This window comes from Athene noctua, chromosome 8 (assembly GCF_965140245.1).
Source record: "Athene noctua chromosome 8, bAthNoc1.hap1.1, whole genome shotgun sequence".
In the NCBI taxonomy this organism is placed as follows: domain Eukaryota; kingdom Metazoa; phylum Chordata; class Aves; order Strigiformes; family Strigidae; genus Athene; species Athene noctua.
In genome coordinates this window covers 25540335-25554410 of record NC_134044.1, presented here as the reverse complement: position 1 = coordinate 25554410, position 14076 = coordinate 25540335, and the positions used below count along the sequence as shown (strand labels likewise).

The following is a 14076-nucleotide window of genomic DNA, read 5'->3' as shown; positions in this document are numbered from 1 at the left end:
AAGTTGCCTTATGGCATGCATAGTATAGACATCACTAGTGCTACCTGGAAGAGTTCTATCTTCTCTCCTCCTCCCTCCCAAAAGGGTACCATTATAAAACCCACTGATCTAAATATTTTAAATTCACCCTTTGCTGCGTATTCAGCTGCATATTTTTAAAGTTATCCTCTGCTCAAAAGCTTGGAATAGTCTAGGAGTAAAAAAACCTATTAACTCACCACCAACTGAAGACTAAGAAGTGAGATTTAGATTCTATCAAAAAGAAAAGCACACCTCACTTCTAGGGTTCTTTATTATTTTGTCAAAGACATTTTAATAGAATTATTCTGGTATTCTGGTCTAGTATTAGATCACAGCCAAAATCTCAGTTTTAAGAAAAAACCCTCATTTTATACTGATTCGAACTGCCAGGAGGTTTAAGCACCCAAATAATTAATTTTTCCATTCGATGAATGTTCTGCAGTTCTAGTAAGATGAGTTATGCGTTTTTGTTCATATACAAAAAGACAGTCTAACAGATGTAAACTATTTATTGAATATTTGCCACCAATATTGTTAAATACATAATCTTGCAGTTTTTCCGCTTTCAAGTTAAAATGTCAGAAACAGAACACCAAATATTTACAATTCTTATAAGGAATGTTACATAATGACACATTAAGGCGTAAATTCTTTTGGCTTATAATTCTGAAAAGAATGATAATAGCAAAAAGTGATGCAAAATCTTCATTGTGAGATTATGATTAAGCTACAATGTTTTACAAAAATATGGTGTAAGATGGCAATAATCCCATTCAAAATCCTGCATTAGGCCCCTCAAGAGGGGCTGATAATTTATACAGTCAAAACTTTAAAATTTACATATAAAGGTACCCTATCCACCATTGAAAAGTACAACTCTCCACATATACAGTTTTCAGGCCACAGTTTTGAAGGTCTGGAGTATCAAGTTGGTTTGATGAATTAGTCGGTTGGCACTTATGAACACATTTATTGCCCTGTTAAAAGAGAAAGATATTGCTTCAGACGTTTTTAGAAACATGTCATTCAACAAATACAGCATTAAGTTTGGGCAACTAAATATACTGGCACCTAGGATCTGCAAATTGGAAGCATAATGATGTTCTACCATATTGTGACCTACCTGAAGCTTACCACTGGCAGACAGACAGACTTCTTTGCATAGCTAATCCTAGAAAGACTGTTTATTGGCAGGAACTTTACAGACTTTGGCTCTCAATCATCATTGACATTTCAATCATTTAGTTCAGGGGCTTTAGTTAACTAAGAAGAGTGGAGATGATTATTGAACGCCTGTTCTTTTCAAAGCAAAACACATAATTCCCTAGCAATTTCAGAATTTGCAGTGCTCTCAATACTAAGCATGTGCACATACAGAAGCAACATACTATTTTAATTATATTCTTGTTAAGAAAGAGGTGTGGAGGCACTGAGTTTTTCAGCTCAGTAGTGATGTCTGAGCATGACTATTTTGTTTAGTGCTGTTACCCTGCTCCCACCAGAAGGTATCTTATTCAACATTCAGTTCAGAGATTTCAATTACTTCTGATTCCACAAGGATATGAAATACAAGCCTTACCTGGGATTTCTTGCAATATTGTTAATACCTAACACACTCTCTGCTTACGGCCACAATACACAGTGCACGGCTAAACACAGCTGGTCTCTTTCAGTACGGTGGGGGTACACGCACAACACATCCAACCCTTTCCCCATTTTTCCAGTCAAATAGTTTTCTAAGCAACTGAGACTGTTTAGAACTAGTTCATGTGAAAGCTTATCTATATATCTGTTTGGCAATCATAAGGCTACCAAGGTCTAAATTTATCATTTTGGTATCACAACCAAATTTAGCCCCAATTTTAACAGGAGGAGAAAAACAGTGTTTTGAGAGAAGCAAGGTAGTAGTATTCACAGCTGGTCTTAAGACTTCTCTCTCCTTTAGTAATGTGCCATCCCCTGGGTGCTCTTAGTCTCTGCCAAGCTCAACAAGACCAGACACGAAAGTTCATTCTCATCTTCATAACAGTAGCACATAGAACATTTTGACACTGTCAAAATCTGAGGGGGATTCACTCCTCATCTGAAACAGTCACTACAGTAAAATATACAATAACAGTGACTTTAAAACCCAAGGCAAAGACCTGAAAACAGCCTCAGTTTGAAGGCTAGAATGTTCAAATATAAAAAGATTAATCAGCTGAGTAATTCCAAATACTGCAAAGCGCTGTAAGGAGCTATAAAGAAGAGGACAATAAAAATGTAAATCAAAGAAAACACTGCACACAAGTTTAGCATTTGCAAGTGATATTTCAAATTGGTAGATTACTTCTTTCAATAAAGCCTAAGTTTTTTGTTCTGGTATATACACACAGAAAAATCAGAGGGCCATGAAATTTAGCTTGACATATTCAAGTTCAAAGCTAATACCACACATGGGTGCTGTATGGTGGTGCATCTAACCAACTTCCCTTTCCACAAAGGCATTACAAAAGGAACAGAAGTATTTTAATGCAGCCATGGTGGTCTGAGGACACAGGTGAGTAAAAAAAAAATTAGGCACATCCCAAAGAAGATAGCTTATGCCCCAAAAGTTTGCCCTACTTTCCCCTGTTACTCAACAAGGACTTTCATTATGTAAAAATGTTAGTACAAAACCATACTTACTTTCCATCTTTAAAATAGGTTTTCAGAGTATCACTGAAACTTTTGGAGTATTTTACAAACTCTTTCTTTTGGTGCTCAAGTGCCTAAGCAAACAAAAACACAAGAAACAGAGCCTTATATCCCATATTGTTGGGTACAGTGAGAGTCTCAAGGTTAAACTGTTAAGAAAATTGGCTAACTTTATATTAGGTATAGAAACTTTTATTTTACAAGACATGCAGAGAAATCATCCTCTTCCTAGAAAACTGCTGATACCTAACATACAACAGTCCTGTTAAAGTATTATGTCACTGACCAGTTAAACTCTCCTATTCATCTTTTGATCAAAAGCATTTGCTTCCTCTACTATTAAAAATATTGTATGAAAAGAGTTATTACACATACCCGCCGGTTCTGGTATTGGTATTTCTTGAAGACATTATTTACTGTGTCAAGAAGTTCCTTTATTGCACTCGCGATGTCCCTGTTGGGCAATAAAGACAGTTGTAATATCTGTAAGATATCCCATTTAAATGTTGGAATTTAATCCCCTTCTAGTAGTCAAATACTCTTAAAACAGTCTCCGCAGAGTGTCAGACAGGACATTGCAAAGAGCTAGATCAGTGACACGGGAATTCAAACTAGGACTCAGCAAGTCAAGTCTGGTCTAGTAACAAAAAAAAAATAAAAATCTCATTAGAAATCTTGAATTCTGTCTGCTCATTTATAAACAAGGAACAGGCTCTTCTCCAACAGGAACGGTGTTGCTAGCATCCCCTACAGCATTTGAATGTTCAGGTCTAAATAAAACGTCTGACCCCTCAAATCTGCAGAAAAATATATAATCCAGTACTTACTTGATTGTCTGAAGAAACCTCACTCTGTCATTGATCTCATCAGGAATCTTACTAAGTATCTGTTTAAGTGCTCGTGCCTTTTCGTTAAGATCTTGAAATTCTGGTTCTGGTCTTTCAATCATATACTCTAACAAGAAGAACACAGTGAAAAATGCCATTGATTTTCCCTCAAGTCTCTAGTAACAGCTAAAACCACTACTTCACAAAATGCAGCTGTATTGTCATGTTACATCTGAAGGTGAACAGCACAAAACCAGCCATGACCAGAAAACTGCAGTGAATACTCTGCATCGATAGAAACACAGTGCAACAATATCTTTAATACTGCAAGTTGGAAAAAGAGCCCATCTTTGAGACACTGACACTAGACTAATTAGATGCAGTATTAAAGCAACTTAAAGCCTACTGTATACTCTCCTTCTCTGACAGTATAACTACTGCTTTTAATTTGAAGCAAAGAAAGGTATATACACTCTATGGATGCTTTTTTCTGGGTGTTAGCATTGCAAAAGGTGAACTATGCACCCTCATAAACATAGTCCTAAACATTCATCATCTTCCTTTCTATTATGAGTCAAGTACAGGTTTTAGGGAGATTTAACTTCTCCAAAAGAGACATTCAGAAAATACAAATATTATTCCACCATGCTGAAAAACATCTAATAAGAAACAAATAACCTCTTGTGAAAACTGACATGTTCCTAATTCACAGTGTAATTAAAGATACATTTATTCAACATAAAAGGGATAAGATACTACCTTCTACATCATCGGCTGCCATACGCAGCAGAGACTCTGTGAAGTTCACATCCACACTTTTTTTCTCCAGAATTTTCATAATGATGTCCTGTGTAAGACCTGGGTTTTCTTTTTCAGCCTGTATAGCAAGGAAAATTTTTATTCTTAAATATACAAGACCTGAATGCTGGAAGCAGATTTCCCTGTACCTTGTTTCATACACTGCAGGAGTTCTAGAAGCTTCAAAAGTCTAATGGCTTTACACTAACAGATTACATTGAAAACCATTCTTCTGCTACAACATCCATTTTTCATGGATTACGTCAGTGATTTTGTATAAACAACTTTTCCAATCAGCCTTTCGACTCACTTCAATTTGAATAAGAAAGTTTTTCATAAATTCTATGTTCTGTTTTATTTTCATAAACACTAAGCTTTGAGACAAAGATATTGTATCTGTTGGGATTTAATTCACTCAAACACAGGTGCTACTCCCCCATCTTTCACATGACATTTTATAAATGTGCCTCTTATGAATCACATCATATGCTCAAACATCATCTTGGAATTGCTTTTTCAGAAAAAAACCCTTTTGATTGATGACATATCCAAACTAAGCCAGACTAACATTGGAGGTATTCACACTACCTGTGCTGCTATCAAAAAAACTATGCTGTGTTGAATAAGAATGAGGGTGGTTTTTTAGCTAGCACTACCATTTCTACCAATCTCTCAGTTTTCACATTATTTGCATTCAGCTTAGCTCCTTACCACCGGTCTTAAAAACATTTAATTTGTATGAGCTCTAGTGAAGACTTAGGGCTGTCTAGGTAGACTTAGATTTAAGTGTAGAAACAGAGAAGTATTAGTTGTGCAGCTCACATGTTAAGATATAACATGTCTAGAATTATTTTTGTTTAAAGAATTTCAGAAGATCACCAACTGAAAAAAGCAATATAAAGAAATACCTGTATTTTCATTCTGTGGGGACATAATAGAACAGTTAGAATTTTTTTTCATTTACTGCTGGATGCAAATACAAACATTGAACATATCCTCATCTACACAAAAAAACCCCCATTACCATTCACTTTGTAAACCATTTTCAAGGTCTGCTTATTTCTCATGAGCACCTATTCTACATAATCTTGTCATATTTAGACCAAGTTTATTATCTTATTACCTTCACTGACTGATTCCTCATTTACGCTTTTGTACTACATGGACTAGACAAGATTCTGTTTAAAATTGCTCAATATGCTTGTATCATTCAGATTTCTACTCATAACATTTGCAGATATCTCAAACTTAGAGTCCATGTAATTGTCCACTTTACTTTTAGACTACTGGATGAAGGATGCAGTCTTCAAACACAAAGACACAAGGAAACAAGACAGCTGACTTTTTAGCTTCATCACAGATGGTTTACCTTTTAAACAATCACTCTTCAAGACAAGTTACTTCTTTCTCACCTTAATAAAAGCTGCTCTCAGTGTCTGAGCTGCAGATAGATTTACTCTTTCTAGCTGCAATAAAAGTTTACAATTATTAGCAATTCTAATGTTATCAGAACAAAACAAGTCAAGTACTCATGCCTTGCCTTATATAGCAGAATGAAAAAGGGACCTGATTGAAGCATTCAAATTACTGGTCACATTTGAGAGAAACACACTAAAGTTTTATCCCAAAGGAAAGACTTTCCCCCACAAAACAAAAATCAAACATGTCAACGGATATATTTTGCATTTATCCATCCTACAGCAGAAGTCTGACAGAAGTTTTTGAGAACATCTTGACAATCTCCGATACCCACAGAAAAACAAACATCCTATTAAATTATAACCATTAGCAGCAAAATTAAAATGTATCAAGCTGTTCACAGGTACATGTTCAACTGTATGTTACTTCCTGTCACAGAATGCCAAACCTCGCATTTTTGTAAAAATCCTCTGTAAAAGGGAAGAAAAAGGATCAGGGCCAAAACAACTAGCAATCTTTGACAAGCATCAAATTGTATTTGTGGAAAGAAGGGTAAAACAATGCATAGAAAGAAGATGGTGTTTGACACAAAGCTTTCCCAGTCAAGATGAGCAACCTATTACTGTGATAATATATCCCAGTGTAAAGGGGATTATTACATTCTAAAGCAAAATGTAGCTTACCTCATTAAAGACAGGGTACATAACAGCATAGAGAGGCATGGAAACCATAGAAGTGGTCTCTGCTTCATTCTTCATCTCTTCCATTGTCATCCTCATTCAAAGACCCACTTCTCAAGGAAAACACTATAGAAGCAAAAAACTCCTCATTCACTGAAATGTTTCTTCTTTTTCCTCGTTGTGCAAGAATATTTGAACTTGAAAAATATACTGTCCTTAGGTTGCGCGAGAAAGAAAACAAACACAAAATTATGAATGCTCATGACAGAGGTTCTAAAAATAAAAAGGCACAGAACATCATTAATTTGTTACTGCCTAGAAACTAGGAATTACTTCTGACATGAGCTGAGTAAATAGGGAATGACTACTTCATGTAACTTCAAAACCCTAACGGAAATCTATTAAGCGAACAGATATTTTAACGAGTAAGGTACTACCAAGACATTTTACCCCGAGTTCTTACAGAATTAATTTTCCTGAAATTGATTTTATTTGATCTTGCCACCACTTGTAAGGAATGGCATAAGATGCCCGAGAACTCACGTACAGAAAAAGTTGAACAGCATTACATGCTGTGAACCCAAAACCCATACAGATGCATTACGACAATTTACCTTGACTACCTATAAATACTCCATATTTTTGCATATGCTTAAGCTGTGATTCTGCTAGAGATCAGAGTCTACTTTCTACCCATGTGAATGCCAAATACTTTGGTTTTATATAAGCAAAAGTCTTAAGTCATGTTTTCACTCGGGGTGTGTCAACAGCTATGTTAATTCAACGGAAAATTATTGTTCCAGTAACTGAACCCAGGTTTTGGAAGTTCTCCACCCAGCCCAGCTCATCACATCCAACATGGAGCAAACATTGCTCAGACCCACAAGTTATGTGGTAAAGAAAAAAATGTCACCCTACAGTTCATAAGAAATCCTTGTTACAGTCCTGCTATATTTTCTGCTTATAAGATTCTTCAATTGAGTTTAAAGACCTAAAATCCAAGTTAGGAATAATGATACACAGAACAAGATTAACATTTTTTCATTTTTAGATGCCAACTGTACCCTGGGCTGTATCAAGAGAAGTCTGGGCAGCAGGTCAAGGGAGGGGATTCTCCCCCTTTAGTCTGCTCTCATGAGACCCCCCTGCAGGGCTGGGTCCAGCTCTGGGGGCACCAACAGCAGAAGGACACGGACCTTAGAGCGGCCTCCCAGGACTGAAAGGGGCTACAGGAAAGGTGATCAAGGGGTGTAGGGATAAGATGAGGAATAAGGGTTTTAAACTGACAGAGGGCAGATTTACATTAGACATAAGGAAGAAATTCTTCCCTGTGAGGGGGGTGAGGCCCTGGCACAGGCTGCCCAGAGAAGCTGTGGCTGCCCCCTCCCTGGAAGGGTTCAAGGCCAGGTTGGACGGGGCTTTGGGCAACCTGGGCTAGTGGAAGGTGGCCCTGCCCATGGCAGGGGGGTGGAACTGCATGGTCTTTAAGGTCTCTTCCAACCCAAACCATCCGGTGAATCTATGATTTATATGGAGTACTTAATACACTAGAAAAGTTTTCTTCCTCCTAACGAGCCTCAGACACCAGGTATTTGTATGTTCATGGACTGATTTTATTGACCTTTTACTAAGAAGTGAAAAAAAGTGGATTTTTAAGAAAGAGCAGAAGCTACAGCTTTAATCAGTATCACTTCCCAATAGTATGAACAGGTTAAAAAATGCCAGGGTATTTCCTCAAGCTATATTCTTCTTTATGCTCTGCATTGGCTAAAACTCTCCAGGCTGTTTAAATAGAAGAACAGATATTCTTTTTAATCCAGGGCAGGTATATAGCAGTTTAGCTATAATTATACAAGTGAGATTTGTTATTGATTACAGTAAGCACACAGAACAACTTGGATGACTACAAATATCATGTCTCATCTAAGCATGTGATTAGGGAGTATGAATATACCCACAAGTGAGAAAACAAGTGAAGAACTGGTCAGACTGCAGAAATAGCCAACAGTTAAAACATGATTTGAAGAAAAATTAAACATGACTATAGTAACAAGCAACAGCTCTTTATCCAAGTCTTCCGACATAGACTACTTATTGTAAAATCTCATCTTTGAGCCTCTTCCTGTTCCAACCTTTCACCATGACATACATGAACAGATTCTCAGTAATGGAACAGGATTACAGACAATTTAAAAAGGGGTCTATATGAATATGTCCACATGGATGGAACTGCAGAAACCAGGACTCTCACATTCTTAGCACCTACCCGTAGATATTTTAGAGCTATCAAGAAAATGGATGAAAACAAGTGAATATTCATCATCCCTCAAAAAGTTGAATGTCCTTAAAGAACTTATTTCAGAGTTACATAAATTTACACATGATCTACTCATATGGGGGGAACAAACTTCTCTAAAGTTTTCACTCACAACTGCAAGCACAGTCCATCCCATTTATTATACGTGTATGCTCCCTGCACTAAAGACTGTGGCATGTAAGGGGCAGAGTGGATGGAGAACTGCTTAACTATTTAATTCTGTGTTTCTGGAAGTGCAGTAGAAACAGATACTCATGCAAGATATTACACTAACAAGCACCACTGAAGACAGCACTCACAGATCAATTTACTGTAAGTTTTTAGCTAGAATACTGTATTCTCAGAGTAAGTTTTTAAGACATTTAAATCAGGTCATTGAACACTGTTCTAATCTACCCAAAAGATTTTTCATCATAGGAAGAAGGACAAGAAAGGACAAAATAACCATTAGATATAACTCCTTTGTTTTTATGGGTTAGCATATCCACAAAGAAAAGGAAATACTAATTGAAATGATTGATTTTTATGATGATGAACACCTATTACACTGTGGACTACCACGAAGAATTCATTTTCTCCTGAAGAGCCATGAGCTATTGTTACTAATCCATGGTACAGTTAAACCCCCCATATAAAAACAATTATAGACCATCTATTACCTCTTTACCAGACATGGACACTCTTCAAACAAAATACAAAACCTTGGACTTTATACTGACACAAAGGAGACAAGTGTTGTGACTGAAGAGGTAAATTTAAATATACCTACACACAAGAAATAGGTAAGAACATCAAGTACTTTCTTTTCATATGGTGGCAATAAAATATATTTGATATATCACACTGGTTATTCCTTATAAGAATAACCAGAAAGGTTTCCAGAAATATTCCCATTTCCCAGAAGATACACCAAGTAGTGTCATGCAAGTATCTGACTGCTAACACCGCTGCACTATTTGTCTTTGCAGGTAGGAATCAACTTCTTCACGTCTTTCAGATGCAACTTAGATGCACCGCAGTCTTTGCTAGTATTAAATAGCAGGGATAAAAATCTTCACCAAAAAAACCCCCACATTGGTGTTACAGATTTGTCAGAGCTGCACTAAACTACCTACAAATTCTTTGAAGGTCTCAATCCCCGTTATGGACTAAATCCCCATGAAAACTGAAGTTTCTATTCTATTATTTAGATCAATTATTAGAAAGTCCACTAGCCTTCAAAATGGCCTGACTAAAGCCAAAGTTTAATGCACATTATTATGTAGCAACTAGGAGCTTTCAGTATTTCTTTTGGTATGTGATCAAAAGCAGACATCTGCATAGCTGCCAAGCTTTGTGACAACACTGTCTTTTTAAAAGCTTAACTTCAGTTCACTACAGTCTCAAAAGACTCTTTTATTTGAGTCAAGTGTACCCTAGTTTCATCTGCCAATTGTTTTTTTATGTTCTCAAAAAAAATGGACTAAGATTCCATGAGAAGGTGATCTATCAGAACAGCACCATTTAGCCATGCTGTTACAAAAATCCTGGCAAATTGCTGCAGATGAAAAAAAAGGCATTACACTTCTGGCAAACTTGTTAATTGGTCTGAGGGAAAAGACAAAGAGAAGAAAGTAGGATGTTACCAAATCATCATCTGCAGGCAAGCCTGATCTTTTTTTGGTACAGTGACCCCACAGATTTAAATCTGTGTATGTGCCATTAGAACCTTGTGCTGTATCAGATGAAATCAACCATCAGAGAGAACGTACAGAATGATAAAGGGAATTTAAAGAGAATCTAAATTTGAAAACTGTGCTAAAATGCCAGTTAATATAATCCTGGCTGCTCAGTCTTAAACTATCAAACACATCAAGCTGTATTGCAGGAGATGTACTGTAACAGAGCATATCTTTTCCCTGTCAGTATAGATCTTATATTCTAGCCTTTGAGTTCCAGTATCAAGATATTATCCCAGGTATTCAGCAAACACTGAAAGAACCGAGGAACAAATTTTAGATGAGAAACAAATTTGGAAGGCTTCTTTGATAGCCCTATTCCCCCATATCCATCCAATGACATTTTAAACCACTCAGCCAAACTTTATCAGGAAAACAACTACATTAAGATAAACTTCCTGTAAGCCAAAAAGCTTAAACGGCAAAAGCCATTTCCCAAAATGTACAACTACAGTATCTAAGGTGATAATTTGCTTTCTCTAATCTGTGCCATTTAGTGACAGACTTTTGGTTATGCACTAAATTCAAGTAGCCAAACTGCAGAGCTACTTAAGAATCAATTGTCACAGGGTAACTCCAGAGTGCGGCAATCTTCCCCAAACCCACAGCTGCTCATTAGCCGGTGTGGAAACAAGCAAGTTATCCATGAAAGGTGTTCATTTAACACTATTATTTTTAAATAGTGTTTAAAGAGAAGAAAGCAGAGTCTCATGACTACAACTTTTAGAGAGTTTTAAAACAACAGAAGCATTAGTTATCAACGGGCAGGATTTTCATCTTCAGCTATGTCATCAGTAGATCTACTTATGCACTGATGTCTCTATTCCCTTCTCCAGGCTCCATGGACCTTAGATCTGGAAAACTAAGCACCTAGACATTCACATTCTTTTTCTAAAAAAGTACTGGAGAGGAACAAGGCCTGAGGCAGTGATCTACCAGAAGGATTACTTCAATGCTTGGAGTCCAGCAAAAATTGCAGTTCTATTCCTGCTACCAAAGGCTATCCTTACAGACAAGAATATCTGCTTCACTTTTTGCAGTGAGGATTCATGAAAAGGTTTTACCTTTAACCTGATTTGAGGCTCCCTGAGTTACCAAAAAACCTAATTTAAGTTCAGGAGGAAAGAGTGGGGGAAGGAAAACAGCAGCAAGGATTCTATACTGAATTCAGAGGCAAAGAGCTTGGCTCCTATTTGTAAGGCCAGTGTGCATGGGAGAAGGGAGTTGAGATAATTTACTAATTACAGTTGCAAATTTTACAAAATAAAAAGAACAGAATATGCTCTTTTAACTATATGCATACCCCACTCATAGCTTAGTAACTAAGTTTCCCTTATTAACAGTCACTTAGAGGAAATAAAAAAAACACACTCCTTTTTCTTGTCAGATGGCAACTTATGTGCCAGAAATGTATTTTAATTATAGATTGCAATTATTTCTATCTATATGGTACAAAGTTTAAAGGCTTTGTGCTTCAGAATCAGAACTCCTTTCCTTCTTTTTAAAACTGAGGTGACAGTATGGATCAATTAAATGGAATTGGCATACAGATCAACAGTTACGACAACAATCTCTGTATTTTAAAATCAGTAAAGGTAACAAGAAACTTAAAAAAATGTACTCTGCTGCACTGATTCCATATTCTACTACCTCTCACACCCAGCAGTTTCACTGAAGAGTTAATAAGCGGAATGTCACCAGAAAATTGCATTGAAGTTTTAAAAGTATCTTTAAACTCCTCTGGCTGGACTAGAGGTATGCAGTTTTCAAACCTCTTCACACATAGTAGTCACTTACAGCTGACTTCACTCTGACAAAGTATAACTGCTTATGCATTTTATTATTGTGAAAGCAATTCGTATGACTAATTCAGAAGTCACATAAACTTGCAATAAACCCAAGACATCTATTTTTAGATTCACATCAACTTCAAAAACAAAATCCAAGCCTAGTAAGGCTTACAATTAAGTCAGGCTTGCAATTAGTTCATGGTTTTTTGCAATGCTTAACTTCAAAATGGAAATGGTTTAGTCTGTCCTAATACACCCACCTTTAGTGTTTGCCTACCCCCTGAGAAACTACAGGGACTGTGCCCCAGTGTCACCAGCTAGCAACATTAAAATTATTGTACAGTATAACTGAAACAGGTCATGGTTATTTGTATACAAAATCACAGCAACACATCCCTGTTTGTCTTCTTTTCCTCTTTGGAAATGTCAAAGTCAAGCTACTACTCTATCAAAGACTAAAAGGTAAGACAAAGTTTTAAGCACAAAAAAACATTCTAACTAGTAAACAAATACCAGAGAGCAATCAGTTCCTCTGATAACAGGAACAGCACAAACCTGGCCCAAGGTTTCAGCCATCTACCTGTGGCCCAGCATGTGTAAGCCACAGGAACCAGCCAAACTCCCCAGTTAAGTGAGCAACTTAATGGGACACCCGAGCAGCGCCCGTCTCCGCAGACTGTCAGTCACCCAGAAGAGCACAGCCCGGGCTATCTGCTGTCCCTGCCCGGCGCTTTCCCTTTCCGCTGCGGCCCCGGAGCCGCCCGGTTTGCGGGAAGGAGCTGAGGGGCCTTTTTCTCTCCCCGACCTGACGAGGCACCGGCCGCGCCGCTCACCGCAGCCACCTGACAGCGCTCCCCTCCCACATTAGGACGAGCTAAAAATAAGACCCACATCCGGGCCTAAGCTCCCCAGGCCCGGGCGTCCCCCCTCCCACGAGCCGTCCAGGCCGAGGGGCCTCAAACTGGGCAGCCCCCCACCCCCCCGAAGAAGGGAAGGCCCAAACCACCGGGGGCACCGGCGACAGCGGGAAGGGCAGGGGCAAGGACGAGCCCTCACCCCGCTGCACCCCCGCCCTGGGGCGAGGGAGAGCAGACACCCGGCAGGGCTGGGCTTTCTCCCCGGCAGGGAGCGGAAGAGTCACCCCCCATCTTCCCCACACGGCGAGGCCCGAGGCCGCGCTCACCTGCGGCGGGACCTACCGGCGGCCCCCACCGTTCTCCCGCCCGCCCTACCCCCCCCTCAGCCAGACCCCTATGCTGGAAAGAGTTCTACGCTCCTAACGCAGCGCAGCCCCGCAGGGCGAGCCAGGCCCTGAGCAAACACACTAGCGGAACCACCATCCGCCGCACACCCCACCCCGCGAACACGCCGGCCCCTCCGCGGGTACACGCCGAGAAGGGAGCAGCAGCAGCGAGGCGCAGCACCACCTCACCTCCCCCCGACCCACGGAGCCCTCGGAGCTCTCAAGTGGGCTTCGCCGCCGCGCCGGAAGCGCCCGCGAGTAGGAAGCGCCCGCCGCTGTTACCACACACCAGGCGTTGTCCGGAACTAGCCGGCCCCCGCGCGGGGCAATGGGGTTTGTAGTCCCAGACCCGCGACTACAACCCCCACAATGCCCCGCGGCGCCGGGCGGGGGGCGGAGACAGGCGGCGGGGGAGGGAGGGAGAAGGAGGCGGGGGCGTCCAATGGGAGCGCGGGGCCGGCGGGGTGGGCGGAGCCTCCGCGGGGCGGTGAGACTACCCCGGCGGCGGCGGCGGGGGGAGCACACCCGCGGCGGCGCGCGGAGTGGCGGGCAGCGGGCGGGGCTGTGGCGGCGGCAACGGGCTGGTG

The 14076-nt window shown here is 39.8% G+C and overlaps 2 protein-coding genes across 2 annotated transcripts in view; one reads left to right on the top strand and one right to left on the bottom strand.

The window, feature by feature from the left end:
• Positions 1–512: 512 nt before the first annotated feature.
• On the bottom strand, positions 513–13802 carry PDCD10 (programmed cell death 10). The gene is made up of 8 exons (XM_074912133.1): positions 13679–13802; positions 6425–6636; positions 5735–5788; positions 4284–4401; positions 3525–3651; positions 3073–3151; positions 2689–2771; positions 513–998 (listed from the first exon to the last, which is right to left on the bottom strand). The coding sequence occupies exons 2-8, from the start codon at positions 6518–6520 to the stop codon at positions 917–919; spliced, it is 639 nt and encodes a 212-aa protein (XP_074768234.1). The 5' UTR covers positions 6521–6636; positions 13679–13802; the 3' UTR covers positions 513–916.
• A 204-nt stretch (positions 13803–14006) lies between these two features.
• The window catches only part of LOC141963227 (neuroserpin), a 56218-nt gene continuing 56148 nt past the window's right edge, over positions 14007–14076 (top strand). The window contains exon 1 of the mRNA XM_074912371.1: positions 14007–14073. The gene's annotated coding sequence lies outside the window, so the exon portion shown is untranslated. The remainder of the gene's footprint in view (positions 14074–14076) is intronic.

Coding starts and splice junctions, on each gene's coding strand:
- PDCD10 (XM_074912133.1), bottom strand. CDS start 6,520: ATGAGGATGACAATGGAAGAGATGAAGAATGAAGCAGAGACCACTTCT. Junction 3,652..4,283: donor GGCAGCCGATGATGTAGAAG/GTAGTATCTTAT, acceptor TCTTCTTGTTAG/AGTATATGATTGAAAGACCA. Junction 999..2,688: donor ACCTATTTTAAAGATGGAAA/GTAAGTATGGTT, acceptor CTCTTTTAACAG/GGCAATAAATGTGTTCATAA.